The sequence below is a fragment of the Cebus imitator genome, unplaced genomic scaffold (genome assembly GCF_001604975.1).
Source record: "Cebus imitator isolate Cc_AM_T3 unplaced genomic scaffold, Cebus_imitator-1.0 Scaffold272, whole genome shotgun sequence".
NCBI classification, from domain to species: Eukaryota; Metazoa; Chordata; class Mammalia; order Primates; family Cebidae; genus Cebus; species Cebus imitator.
Genome location: NW_016107587.1, coordinates 1,606,801 through 1,621,848, shown reverse-complemented (window position 1 = coordinate 1,621,848; position 15,048 = coordinate 1,606,801). Strand labels below are relative to the sequence as shown.

Below are 15,048 nucleotides of genomic sequence, written 5' to 3'. Positions count from 1 at the left end.
GCGGTGATCCGAGATCGTGCCATTGCCCTCCAGCCTGGGTAACAAGAGCGAAACTCCGAAACCCTGTCTCAAAAAAAAAAAAAAAATCCACAGAGAGAGTTTACACCTTAGCTCTGCATACTGTCATGTTTTGACACCCTTTCAACCTTTACCTTTGCATTTCAAAAGAATGGTTCAAAATAAGAAAGAAAAGCAAACATTAAGCTTACTGGCCACAAAATTGATGCTTTGAACTAATTCAGGAGACTTAAAGTTTTCTGAAGGTCCAGACTGTGTTATCTGTGTTTTTTTAATGTTCCTATGAAGAAAATATGATTATGCAGAGAGGATGGTTCTTATATGTGTGTTATGACTTAGCCTACACTGTATAAATGCACATGGGTTGCACATTTTTACCCTTTCATGCCATTATGCATTTTTTTTCTAAGTGTTTTTGAGATGTGTGAAGTTTTCCAGCAGCCTGTGAAGCCCTCAGAAGCCATGGAGATGCTGCAGAAAGTGAAGATGATGGTCGTGCCTGTGCTCACCATTGTTGCAGGTGGGCTGCTCATATAACAAGTGCTCCACAATTGCCCTGTGCCAGTTTTCAGATCTCGGGTATCAGAGAGATGAGCATACTGCACTTGAGCTTCTTTTAGAACAAAACACAGCTTTCTTAGGCTGGCTACTAGGCCTTGAGGGATCTGCCCCTCCCAACCTCATTCCCACCCCGGGGTCTTGGCTCCAGCCAAATTGAACAGCCCCTTCCTGCCCCTTTGCTGGGTTTTCTGGTCTCTGTGTCTTTGCTCATGGAATGTACTTCTTGTCTCCTTGACCTAAACTGCAGCCATACTTTGTAGCCTAAAGCTGGGCATATCTTGTCCAGAAGTGTTCCCCCATCTCCTTTTCTGGCAAAGACCTTGAGGAGACTAATCACATGCAGTACGGTACTTTCTTCTTTCTTACATCTCCTCCCTCTGCTACAGTCAATGTTTTTGAAGATAGAAACTGTGTCATTAACTTCTGTGTGCATTTCTTGGTGGGTGCTGTGTAATCCCTGCAGCACTGAATGCCCTGCAGCCGTGGCACTTACTGCTTGTATCATAGTTTTTGGTATCTCCTTTTCCTGCTGCAGTCTGTAAGCTCACCGGGAACAGGATCAGTCTCTTGTTAAATTCTGTGTCTCCATAACACTCAACATAGTGTCCAGCCATGGGGACTATATTGTAAATGGATTAATTCATCTGCTGAGATGATACTTGCCAAATCCATTCCTGCACATTTCAGTGCAACTCCTTTTAATACCACTGCTGAAGGAGAGTCCCACGAGCCGCCTTAGAGGGCTACTAGGTGATCCTAGGGCTTTTCTGAAAATGTGAGCATTAGATTTCAGAGCACACTTGAGTCCATGGAATAGACCACATTTGTTTAAGTAATTCACAGGTGCACAGAGTTGCTCCTCTGGCCCAATCTCCTGAGCAGGGCTGCCCAGAGCCCTCTCAGTGGGCTTTCAGGCCTGAGTGCTCTGACTTAGCTGATGGCAGTGGGTTTTGGCAAGATGAATCCAATCCCAGAAGAGGAGGGGCAGCGAGGAGAAATGGGGAAGCCAAGGGTGGCTCTGATCAGAGCAAGAGGAAAGGAGAAAAGTGAGAGATCATCTGAGTGGGGCTTACCTCCAGATCCTGTGTGAGCTCCACTGTGGCTGGCCCCGGACTCCCTGCCCCTTGGCTCATCTGATCCACATGTTCGTTCTTCTACCTTCTCCTGATTTACTCTTGGATTATTTTTATTTAGATTACTAGCAGGTTGTTATATTATGATTGTAGATTAAGTGTTGTTTCCTCTGGAAAGTTTTCCTTGACCTACTCTGTCTGGGCTCACATGGCCTTAGCCCCCTGTTATGGCTCTTACCACTGTGTCTTACCACATGATGAACATGTGTCTCTTCTACAGCGTGAGGACCTGAAGACTGTGCCTGTCTATTGATCACTGTAGACCTGGCACATGGGGATTAGAACATGGGAGATGCGGGTGGATATTTGTTGAATGAATGAATAAATGCCAGGAGCCCTTCTATACTTATGTCATGGTTCACGGGAATTACTAAATGTGAAATCTATTCATGTGGGAGTGCTCAGCAGTGAGAGGTACTGGGCTGTCGGCAAGCTCTGGGCCTATTTTGTACGACTGAGCAAACCTTGGGGGCCTGGGGTGGATGTTGTAGAGAGAAGACTTTGGTTTACCAAGGAGGGGGCACAGTGGACGTACTCCCAACATCCACTGTCAGAGAGGAAGGGCCACCGGCCCCGGGATGGTTAACTGGTGGGTGTGGGCCACTGAGTCTGTGAGCCAGGAGTATGGACCAGCATCTATTGGGGAGCAAAATGGAGGAGAAGTGAGCCTTGGGCAGAACCAGCATGTCAAATTTATTTTTCAAAAGCAACTCAAAGAAGATAAATTCTGATACTGGTAAGTGCTAGAAGGAAGCTTAAGTATTGCCAGGAGGGTGAGAGTGAGGGGTGGAGGAGAGGAGAAGGCCTTGGGGGTGCAACTCTGGGTGGGGACATTTCAGGTGAGACTTGCATGGTGAGAATGTGTGTCTGCCATGTTTACTGTTATATCTCCCCAGGGTTTAGAAAACATCCTGACATAGACATAGGCATTCAATCAATATGTGTAGAAGGACTGGATAGGTCAATGCATGAGGGCTGGCACCGGGTTGGGCACTTGTCACTGCTTGAGTTCTTCTACACAACCACTGATGGGCTTCAGGCTAGTGTGCTGGGGGTCGTGGTCTGCAGGCTGTCTCCTTGCTGTTGTGATGGGCCACTGAGGGTTATGCACCGTCATGTCTGGTAAGGCTTTATTGCCCCAGATGTCTTCAAGGGCAGAGTCAAACATGACTGTTACCACAAGTGATGTCGTGAGAAGTGGTGTAATCGAAGAAGCAGGCACTTTGATATTGAACAGGCTGAGTTTCTCGATTCACACTGAGTGACATGGGGTAATTACTGAATCTCTGTGAGCCTTGAACAAAAAATGGGGTAACCCCTATTTTAACCTATTTGAGAGGATTAAATAAAATGAGTCACTTCCATGGGGCCTTGCCCTTAGGAGACTCCCTGCACATGCTAGTTTCCCAGCCCTGCAAATTGAAGATGCATCTCCCCGCACACCACTGGGAAAACTACTTCTCAGCTTACAAAGCTAGTGTATAAGTAAAAATTGGTAATTTAGGAACTGTCTATCACAGGGTTAGCTCTAGTCTGCTCACTCACCTCCTTTTTGTAATACAAATGGTTATTCGAACCAAAGAATTGATTGCTCATTTGGCCTAAGAAACATGGAAAAGGAGTAAGAAACAGAGGAAGAAGTGGGACAAGCCTGATTTAAAAATGAAACCCCAGCTGCTGTGTAGGGGTTTTGCATGAGTTTTTTTCTTTTAAGATAATCTGTATTTCCAATTCGATGTTATGAACATTGGTGATTAGGAATATTGCTTTGTGTTGGCAGATAGAAAGCAGTAAAGCGTTACAATGTGAGTATAAATTAGGATGGTCAGTACATGATTTCAGCATGTGGAAGTGTGCTCAGGCAAAAGTCAAATCAAACTTCTTCCTCGTTCTTGAATGCCTATCTGGCATATTGAATTTAGCCATATTTGAAGACATAATTATTTTGACATTTCACAGTCAGCTAACGTAATGGTTTTTAAATGAATTAAACATTCATTAATGCATGAATTTATATTTATTTTGTGATTCTGTATTGCAGCTGCTAAATTAATATAGCATACTTGAGATCACATTAGTAACAGAAAATTAATTTTTAATTTTTATATTTCATTTCGAGGAAACGCAAGCACAACTAACATTTAACTGCTACCCCACTGTCCTTATTGAACTGTTACTCCATCCTGTAGAATTGGAGGGCAGTGACAGATCCCATAAAGCTGGAGGGGTGGGGTGGAATTGACCAAAATGGGCAAATAGCTCCTCCCCTCCTGCCATATGAAGGGAAGAACAGTCAGATCTGTTATTATTTTTGTTGTTGAAAATGCTCTAGATTTTTGGCATGTCACAGAGTTGAGTTCCGTATCTCCAGGAGGAAAGTTGTCCCTTTTTTTTCCTCCTGATCTAATGCTTTAAAGATACCAAGCACAATTGCAGGAGAGCTCATGCAGCAGAAGGAACCTCAGTGGGCAGGTACTTTAATCTTCTAGTTTCCCTAAGTGATGAATTGAGGCCCAGAGAGTGAGTGAGTTTCCCAGGGTTTCAGAGTGAAGAAGTCAGAGCCCATTTTCAGTTGAAGAGACCCGAGGGGGTCTATGGGGCTGGAAGGAGGAAAGGGAAGGAGTTCTCAGAGTGCTGACAGACCTGGAAAGCCTGAGTGGGTCTGAAAATGTCCTCAGAGTCACACAGAGGGGCCATAGCAGGTAGGAAGGGCTGGAGCCAGGGATCTGAAGAGGCAGTGAGAGGTGGAGAAAGGGTACCTGGGGAAGTTGGAGGAGCCAAGGCTCAAAACCAGCTCTTGTTAGTGTGAAGACAGTGGTCAAGTGTCCTTGAGGGGGGTGCCTTTGAGAGCAGGCCTCAAGACGTGTCAGCTGTGAGACAGATGGAGACCAGATGGCCTGACAGCCCAGAACTGTGTCCCATGATCATATCATCCCGACCTAACCTTGCAGGAATGCTGGGCACGGTCACTGTCTACTCCACGTTGTCATTTTACATTGAGGAAGCAAGGGGCCAATTGTCATTTTACATTGAGGAAGCAAGGGGCCGACACAGCTCACAGCTTGCCTAATGCTACATGTTATGTCAGCTTTTTCAGGGTGCATTCTCTGCTCTTTTAGGTTTGAACATCGTAACTTATAAATACATTATCGTGTCTTCCCCAAAGCAGAGGATACAATTATGCTTAAAGATAAGTGCTGTCATGTTTAACAACTTCACTACCTTCATTTCAAATTTTAATAAGAGATTACTTGAGAGACACATTTTACATTTTCTATAATAAAGGTACTTATCTTCAAAATTGGTAAAAGGAGATTAATGAGCAAAGAAAAACAAATAAGGCTTCTAGGTGGGTTGCACGACTATGGGTATATGGTATCTACTCCGCATTTTACATGACTGAAAACTGTTTTATTAATTAATACATTTTATATTTTACAGTAGTTTTACATTCAGAGCAACCTTGAATGGAAAGTGCAGGGATTTCCCACATAATCCCTTCCCCACCATAGCTTCCCTTATGATCAATATTCCCCACAGAGTGGCACATTTGTTATAATTGATGAACCCACACTGACACAGCATCATTCTGAGTCCACAGTATGGGGTTCTTTCTTGGTGTTGTGCATTCTATGGGCTATGACAAGCATGTAATGACATGTATTCACCGTTATAGTATCACACATAGGGTTTTACTGCCTGAAAAACCCTCTGTGCTTTGCCCATTCATCCCTCCCTCCCCTCTAGCCCCTGGCCACCACTGATCTTTTCACTGTTTCCACAGTTTTGTCTTTTCCAGTACATCATGATTTAATAGGTAGTTGAAATTATATAATATGTAGCCTTTGCAGATGGGCTTCTTTCACTTAGTAATATGCCAGAACTGTTTTTCTAAAGGACTTTTGAGAAACAATTTAAGAGTCAGGATAACATTTTTTTCTAATTAAAAAATATTTTATTTCTTATAAAAATGTATTTTATTTTTTGTCATGACCAAGCATCTAGGAGGTACAAAGCCCTGTGCTAGGTGCACAATGACAGGAAGGCAGTAATAAGAAAAGTCCCTCATGGCGGGTCTTGTGCAGATGGATTTATTCGGCAGTGGGCAACCACGTAGGGAGGTGAGCACACAGGCATCTGCGCAGCAGGAAGCGGAGAGACTCTGCTCAGCCTGGGAAAGGTGGGTGTGTGGAGGCAGAGCTCTAAAAGATACGTAGGTCCAGGAAGAGAGAAGTGGTGCCTTGTATCTGATGGCCTTGAGGAGACAGGAGGGATGCAGGTCATGAATGCAGAGAGGTGGAGGCACCTGAGGCTGTGGAAAGAATTTGGAAGCAGCGTGTAACCTTTGGTCAGATTTCTGTAATGGGGGATCTCCTTTGAGGAAGAGCCTGGTGGCCCAGAGCATAAGGCAGATTGGAAGGGTGAGCTGGAGTGGGACTGTTAAGAGCACAGCAGTTTCCTGGGCGTGATCTGTGGGTGCTGGACAGAGGCACGGATGGAGAGCCATTGGGGAGGTCACGCTGAGCAGATGGGAAGGTTGGTTGGCTGTGAGGACCAGGGAGGGGAGAGTCATGACTGACTTCCAGGAAGTGACTTGAGAGGTATGGGGCATGGAGAAGACCACAGATAAACAGTGTACTATTCATCCTTCAAACTGGGGCACTGTTCATAACCACCTAAGAACAGTAGGTGGAAAGCAAGTCTGTCCTGGGCAAACTGGGGTGAATGGGTACCCCACCTATAGGGGATACAAGGAAAGGAACCAGTGGGGAGGTAGAGGAAATTAATTTCTACAAAATCAATTAGGCCTAGAAAAACAAAATCTTTATTTTATTAAATTTGGAACTCAGGCACAGCTTTGCCCTCATCATCTGAATGTTCATCTTGATGATTTAAGAAATGTTTAAGAATTTGTATCATTTTGAATCTTTAAAATGTGATTTTGTGAGAGTAGCTAGTTCAGGAGAGGACTGTCTGCTAATTACTTCTCTGTGTGTTTCCTCTGGCAGAAAACCCTTCCTGGACCAAGGACATTTTGTGTGCTACTCTGAGCTGCAAGCAAGGTGGGATAAGGCGTCTCATTTTATCTGCCATACAAGGAGTCACTTTGGCGCAGGGCCATTTCCAGGTTTGTGCCTTTTATATTTCAGAGAATTTCACGTTCATCACTATTAGTCCTTACAAGGCAGTCAAGTTATTGAAAGCTTGCGGCTTTGTTCTCATAACTACAGCAATGGTGTCACACACAGTCTTGTTGGAAGTTGGGGGTGCAGAATGACAGCTCACCCTTCCTCCCTCTTGACCTCTCCCGGTGGTGTGCTGGGGTTGAGTGGCACTGCGTTGTGAGAGTTGATTGATAAATTTTCAGGAATTTTGCAAGCTGGTTGTTAAAACATAGATATCATCGTTATAAATAAATTATATAAACTTATGATGAAATAAATCATGTTAGAAACACAGTAATTACGCAGTAATTACGCAGGATTCATCACTTCCTATTTATTTTAGTATGTTTGACTGTTATCTGTCTTCCTGCGATGATTTGCTCCTGTTGTATCCACATGGTGGAAATACCGTGTGGTCTTGTGCTAAGTGCAGTCCTTCCAACTCTGTGTTTAGCGATGTTATGGTGGCAAGTTGAAATAGGCTATGTGGGAGCATTTGCACCATGGAAATTGGCAAATGCTACAAATCAGATTTTTTTTTTTTTTCTGGAGTGTTAGTTTCTAAATATTTACCAGCCCAGCACTGGCTCTAACTAATTGAATACACTGGCTAGTACCAAAAATTGATGGCCAAGTGGGAGCCAGCATAGCAGTTTTCTTTTTGTTAAATTGGACACATGCCCAGTAGGCTCCCATGCAGAGTCTCTAACTACAGCTGAGTCAGAGAATGTGACTCTTATTTGAAGCCCACTCCTTTATCCTGGAATTAAACACCCCTGGGCCCATGGACAGGCCTGATCTCCCTCAGCAGCTTGGACAATGGTGGTGTCTTTCCAATAACGCAGCAAAGACCTGTGTTTCTTCTAGGTCTGGTTCTGAATGTTGTTTCTTGCTTTTGTGATGCGTATGTCTGTGAGCATGGGATTATCACAGAAAGCAGAGAAACTGATGATGCCTGAGAGAGATGAGAGATAGTCATGCCAGACTCCCACAGCATGGCAAGGGTGTAGAATTCCATGCCTTGGAGAAGTGTCAGGAAGGAGTGAGAGCTGCTGATCCCTAGTCAATGTCTTGTGGCCGTTGGAGGAAGATGCATGTCAGCTGAAAGCCCTGAGCAGTCCCTAGTGATGACTGACTTTACAGCCCCAATAGTTTGTCATACTCATATGGATTTATTTAGAACATCAAATTCTTATTTCCAGGCTGTGCAGATCTTTTTCAGGTATTAAATGCGGATACAGAAAAAAAAAAAAGCCTCACAGACAATTTTTTTTTTTTTTTTTTTTTTTTTGAGATGGAGTCTCGTACTGTTGCCCGGGCTGGAGTGCAATGGTGCAGTCTCAGCTCATTGCAACCTCTGCTCCTGGGTTTAAGCAATTATCCTGCCTTGGCCTCCCGAGTAGCTGGGATTACAGGTGCCCGCCACCATGCCCTGATAATTTTTTGTATTTTTAATAGAGATGGGGTTTCACTATATTGGCCAGGCTGGTCTCAAACTCCTGAAATCATGATCCGCCCGCCTCAGTCTCCCAAAGTGCTGGGATTACAGGCGTGAACAACTGTGCCCAGCCCCTTGCAGAAAATTTTTTAGTGCTGAGTGAAGGTTATAATAATAGAATAGTCAAGAGACTCCAGCTTTTAAAGCAATAGACTCAAAGACTGTATTTATAGTTCACATTGTTATGTGATTGTCAACAAGTCTGTCTGGTAACAGTTGAGTTACTTTTGATAAAAAGCAGAAGTGCCTGTCTTTAATGACAAAAATAGTATGTTGCTTATCTCAGGATGCAAATCTTTTAGGATGGGTCTGTGGTTCAAGGGCTTCAAGTATGTGAGACTTTTATAAATACAAATCTTTTTCAGGCTGTGGGATATGAAGTGCCCAACAGGTAGGCAAAGAGCACAATGGCATTTGCTAGTTTTCAATATCTATGTATGTATGTAAAATAAATATTTTAACATACAGTTTTCGCAGTAGCAACATGGAATAACCATTGAAAGAGAACATTTTAGCTGATTGAATTGACATGACAAAAGTTCAGGGCTGTCAACTCCTTACCCTCTTCCACACTCTTTGTTCCAAACAGTAGAAAGTGGTAATAAGGAGATGAATGGGCAGCAGAAATTAAATTTCAAAAATGACAGCAAGTGCCCGCTGTCTCTCCTGGGATACACCAAGTTGGAGAATGCAGGTGGAATTTCAGGTTGGGTGGGGGCTTCCTACTGCCTCTCCACATCTAGACCTTTGGGTCTGCCTGCGTACACTTATCCACTGTTTATTGATTCCAGGCCTGATCTAGCCATAGAAGAAGAGTCTAATAGGTGCTGCCTTTTCCATGGGGTGCTTTTACCCAGTTCCAACAGTATAGGCTGATAAATGTCAATCTCTACCTTTGTGCTCGATGTTTCTCCTTACCTGGAGCCTGGAACACCTGTGCTGAAGAAATTTGGAATTTTTCTTCTAGCAGTCCTTGCTACTGGGGTAGAAAGTGCACTTTTCTACTTTATAATCCCCTCTATGTCAAAATTATTATTTTGTTAAATTTAAGCATAACATTCACAGCAGGAATATTATAAATACGTTGAATGAAAATTAATTTGCATGCAGTTACAAATTATGAACTAGACGTTTTTTGCTGTGAGGGAATACTCCATGGCAGAGCCCCCGTGCAATGGGTTTAATTCGATCTATGTTCTCAGGAGTGAGTTGGCCTCCAAGGGAATACTCACTTATGCCTATTGTTCTGACCTAGTTGTATCTGTGCATTGGTGTGCTACAAAAAGGGATCTCTTTGGAGAAAAGAGAATATCGAGCCTGTGAAATGCTTGGTGAAAGAACTGGGGAAGATTAGAGCTTCATGCTCAGAAAAAAAAAAAAAGCAGAGTGTGAATGTCCAAGGGCTTCTATGACTGTTATTAGAAATGTAAATATAGCTTGGAGTTTTGAGACTGGAGCTAGGCATCTCTCTGCCTTGCAGATGCTCTGCCTGAGTTTGCTGCCATCCTTTTCCTTTCTGCTTTGCTGTGGCTACATTCAGACAATAATTGCGGTCTGTGCACATGAGGGAAAGGCTGGAGGAGGGCGGTGTCTCCTCCGATAGAGCAGGCAGCGGAAACTTAAGTGAAGAAAGAAGTCTGTGCCCTTGAGTCCTGCCACATGACAGAAAATGGAGAGACTGGCTTGAGCTGACCACTCCTTGTGAGATCCCTTCAGGTGTTACCCACACAATACATGGGTTCCGTTGCTTGGCGGGTACCAACCCAATGACCACAACCAAGGAGGATTTAGTAATGGGATTTTATTACTTGTAACGAGTAAGGAGAACACCAGGGATGGTTCCCAAAGCAGTGCCTCGAAGCTGGGGACTGGGTGAGGCTTTATAAACAGTGTAATGAGGATCTGATTGACTGGATCCTGCCGTGGGTGATGTCAGAGCTCAATCCAGTTGGATCCTGGATCCTGTCATGCAGTGTCCGCTTCTTAATTCAGTCTGAGCACTCGGCCTCCCTGTGTGGTTGCACGCTGGTTCATTGGGGCATGCTGGGGTTATGTGATCCGAGGGTCCATGGCAACTGAAAAATAACTCACAACTTTGTTATGTAAAAGTTGAACCAGATTGGCCTGGTGTGGCTAACAAAGACAGCAGACACCCTCCAACTGCCCAGCCCCTCAACCTCCACATGTGGAGTCTTACTCCTCACCTCTGGCGTCGCAGCCTGGCATTGACACAGACTCATCCACGCCTATCCCCACGTCACGCAGCTCCTGTGACCTTCCCTGGGCTCCTCCTGCATCCTCAGCCAACTGTCTCTATCTCCACGCCTGGCTCCTCTATGTGGCAGAAGGACCCAGGCTGTCTCCAGACCTTTTCTCTTCTCAGTCTATGCTCACATGCTAGGAAATCTTATCCAGATTCCTTTGCAACCCAGAAATCTTAACTACTTCCTGACAGCTCCCAAATTTCATTCTCCAGCCAACACCTCCCCTGACCTTCATCCTCATGTGTTAAGTTGCGTCCCCGCTCAGATGTCAAACAGGACCCTCAACTGTACTCATCTGAAAAAAAAAAAAAAACCTTTTCGTCTTTCTGTGTAATTTTTCCCTTCCCTGGTGTTCTGTCCCTCCAATGCCAGGGACAATAACCTTGGCATACTTGTTTAGTCTTTTTTATTTTTTTCTGTTAGAAAACTCTCCCTTCTACCTTCCAAATGTTTCCATGATCTGGCCATGTTCCACCACCTCCCCAGCACCTCCCAGATCCAAGCCAGCTCTCCCTTCCTCCTCCCCTTGCCTCGATCCCCAACGCAGTTGCCAGAGTGATCCTTCCAAAACATCATCAGATCGTGTCATTCATTTGCTGAGAGTGCCCAGTGTCTTCCAGTCTTATTTAGAATACGTGTCAGATTTCTAAGAGAGGCCGCTGCTAGGTACTGCTGTCTGGGTGGCACATCCCTCCACCTGCCCTTCCCAGCACTCTCTTCTCCACCTAGCTGGCTCCTTTGTACCCACCTCAGGATCTTTGCACAATCTGCTCCCTCACCTGCAGTGTGCTTCCCTGATGATGCTAAGGAGGGTTGTACACCTCCCTCTTGTACCTCCAGCACTGCCCCCACCCCCACCTTATTTTCCTCCAGGTCACCTTGTGACATGCGACCAGTTTGCCCATACAGCTGTCTGTTGCTAGTGTTCCTGCACTGGAGTGGGAACCTCATGGAGGCAAGAGTTTTGTCTCCTGTGTTCACAAAACTCTCAGTCCAGCACCTAGCCTAGGCTTGGCATTTGGCAGGCGCTCCATAAATATTTTTTGAATGAATGAATGAATGAGTAGTCCTATAGGATTTCTGTTCAAGTTCCACTCCCAAATCACTTGGGAAAAAAAGAAACATATAAAATGAATGACAATAATAGATGAATTAGAGTCAAAAAGTTGCATGCTTTGTAATCATCTATTGGTTGGTTTAGTTCTCCCACACAGTGAGATTCTGGGGTTTGGTTGAGGTGGTGGTGACACTGGCATGAGTGCTCTGATCATGGGTTAATGTTCATCAGTTCCTGAGAAGTCTTCACCCCCAACTAAATCTACCTCAGCTGTGCCGGAGGCCTCACCTCAGGGTAGCTGCCAGAGCTCAGCACCCAACCTTGACTTTTCAGCAGTCTTCACATTTACCTTTCCTTGGAACATATATTTGTTAGCTCCCTGCGGTCACTTGAATGATTCATGATTTTCCTTTGCAAGAGAAACTGACAGTGGCTTTGAAAAAAATATTTAAAGTTTTATTTCGACAAAAATATTATCTAAGTGTTGACCTACATATAATACCTTCCCATAATTGGTGTAACCTGGACCTATGCTTCTAATATTAGTAAGAATATGGTAATATAAATAAAATGTGATGAAGCAAATAAATTCTGATAATGTAAAATAAAGGATTTATGGTAAAATAGCTGTGTCTAAGGAATGTGTATAGATTTATGTGTATTTTTGTAGACAGATTTTATATGTATGTGTTGTTTTTCAGGTTGTTTTAAATTTTAAATTACCTGTATTTGTTATTTAATTCCACATATAGTAAGTGTTTTGCATTTTTTCAATTAATAGGTATGATTCTAAAAGGGTTTTTTTTTTTTTGGCAAAATGATTGGTCTTTTTAAAAAACTGATTGTTTCTAGGAAGATAATGGTAAGATGTCCATGAAATCTTAGTGGGGGCTGTAGATGCAGAGAGTGGGGACCTACTTCTGAGGTCTTCCCAGATGTTCCCCAGAGTCTTAGGAGCTTCTCCACCTGCAGTTGGGAGGACAGGAGTCTTCCAGGCTGCACTGCTGACCTTCAGAGCAGGGCAAATCCAGGTTTTATTCACTTCACATATGAATAACCACATACAATTTCTAATCATTGGGTTTCTGGCTGTGAATTTTATAAAGCCTAAATTTTCTTTAATTTTTAATATTTTCATATTTATTTTTAATAGTATATATTTTAAGTGTACAACATGATGATTTGATAAACATATACAAAGTGAAATGATTACTACAACAAATGAACATATCTGTCCTCTCAGAGTTATCTTTGTGTGTTGTGTGTGTTAAAGGTACCTAAAATCTACTTTCTTAGCAGATTTCCAATATGTACAATATTGGCAACTATAATTCTCATGCTGTATATTAATTCTCTAGATGTTTTCATTCTACCTGACTGTAACTTCACACCCTTTGACCACCACCTGCATTCCTCCCATGTTCATCCTGCGTAACCACCATTCTATGCTTTGTTTCTATGGGTTTGACTCTTAAAAAGTTTAACTCTACATGTAAATGAGATCGTGCAGTAGTTTTCTTTCTGTGGCTGACTTACTTCACTTAGCATACCTTCTGGGTTCATCCGTGTTGCTGCCAATGGCATAATTTCCTTCTTTTTATGGCTGAATAATATTTTATTGTATATAATGTCACATTTTCTTTATTTGTTCATCTCTTTATAAACATTTAGGCTGATTCTGTATCTTGGCTGTTACGAATAATGTAAATATCTCTTTGGGACATAATTTTATTTCCTTTGGATTTATACCCAGAAGTGGGATTTCTGGATCATATGGTAGTTCCATTTTTAATATTTGAGGAATTTTCATACTGTTTTCCATAATGGCTGTGCTGATTTACATTTGCACCAGGGCACAAGGGTTCCCTTCCCTGCACACCCCACCAACACTTGTTATTTCTTGTCTTTTTGATAATAGCCATTATAACAGGTATGAGATAATATCTCATTGTGGTTAATTTGCATTTTCCTGGTGATTAGTGAAGTTGAGCACCTTTTCTTTTACCTGCTTGCCATTGTTATGTCTTCTTTGGATAAGTGTCTGTTCAGGTTCTTTGACCATTTTTTACATTGAGTTATTTGTGTTTCTCCATTGAGTTGTGTGTCTTCTTAGGAATAGAGCTTCAGGAAGTTCGGAGCCAGGCCATGGAAAATTGCATGTTCTCTGCTATATATTGAAGAACATGCTGTCTTGCCTGGCTGGCTAACAGCAGAGCCAGGAGTAAAATCTGGGCTTCTGTATTTCCACAGCCAAGGGCTCTTTCTACTACTCTGCAATGCACAGAAACGGCTGACATAATTGTTTGTGTTCTGTGTTTCCTGAGACGAATAAGAATAAATGGAAATCTTACAATGCATGTAATAGAAATAAGTATGTGTGTTTCTCACCTATATCATTGCTATGTTTTCCAGGAAATTGAAAAGATATGGTCCTCGCCCAATCAGCTAAATTGTGAAAGTCTTAGCAAGAATCTTTCTAACACCTTGGAAAACTTCAGGAGCAGCTTGGACAATGCCACTGAGCAGGACTGTGCGTGCCAGCTGAGGCTGGAGACCATACAGCAGCGCTTGCACATGTACGCTCTCATATTCTTTCATGCCCTCCCCAGAACTTCCATTCATACAGAAGATGTCTAACACTTTAAAAATGTGAATTTCAGATAGTAGTCTTCACAACATACTCTTAATGTACATATTAATATGTGTTCTCCAAACATCAAAGTTTTCCATCACAGTTTTTGAGTGGTAACATAGAACAGCAGTATTAATCAGAAGACTACCTTTATTGGCGATCAAGTTATTTGATATAAAAATGTAACTCTCTACGCTTGGTGGCAAATGCCTGTAATCCTATCCACTGGGAGGCTGAGGTGAAAGAACAGCTTGAGGCTAGGAATTTGAGACCAAGCTGGGCAACATGGCAAGACCCTGTCTCTAAAAAATAGAAGTAGCAAAAAGCATTTAGTAGGATGCGGTGCTGTGCATTTGTGGTCGCAAACACATAGGAAGCTGAGGCAGGAGGATCGCTTGACCCCAGGAGTTCAAGGCTGCAGTGAGCAGTGATTGTGCTACTGCACTCCAGCCTGGCTGACAGGTAAAGGGCCTGTCTCATAAATAAATAAATAAACAACAAACAAAATAAATAAAGCCCTGTATGAGCAGGCAAATATTTTTCAAATTACCTTCATGTTTGATTAATTTGTCTCAGTGTTCTAAAAGTGCAAAGCGCCAGGGGAAATGCGGAACTTTGAATTCTGCAAATGACTTTTTCCCTGAAAGGATGATGTTCCTCCTACCCTGGCTATCCTAATTTCTCATACATTCCATGATGTATCCTATCTATTCTTTTCAC

The 15,048-nt window shown here is 43.0% G+C and overlaps 1 protein-coding gene across 1 annotated transcript in view; it reads left to right on the top strand.

Moving 5' to 3' along the window:
* The window catches only part of ABCA13 (ATP binding cassette subfamily A member 13), a 424,215-nt gene that overhangs the window by 98,121 nt on the left and 311,046 nt on the right, over positions 1 to 15,048 (top strand). The window contains 3 exon segments of the mRNA XM_017500828.2: positions 429 to 538; positions 6,722 to 6,840; positions 14,109 to 14,272. Of these exon segments, the coding sequence (XP_017356317.1) occupies positions 429 to 538; positions 6,722 to 6,840; positions 14,109 to 14,272 (393 nt within the window).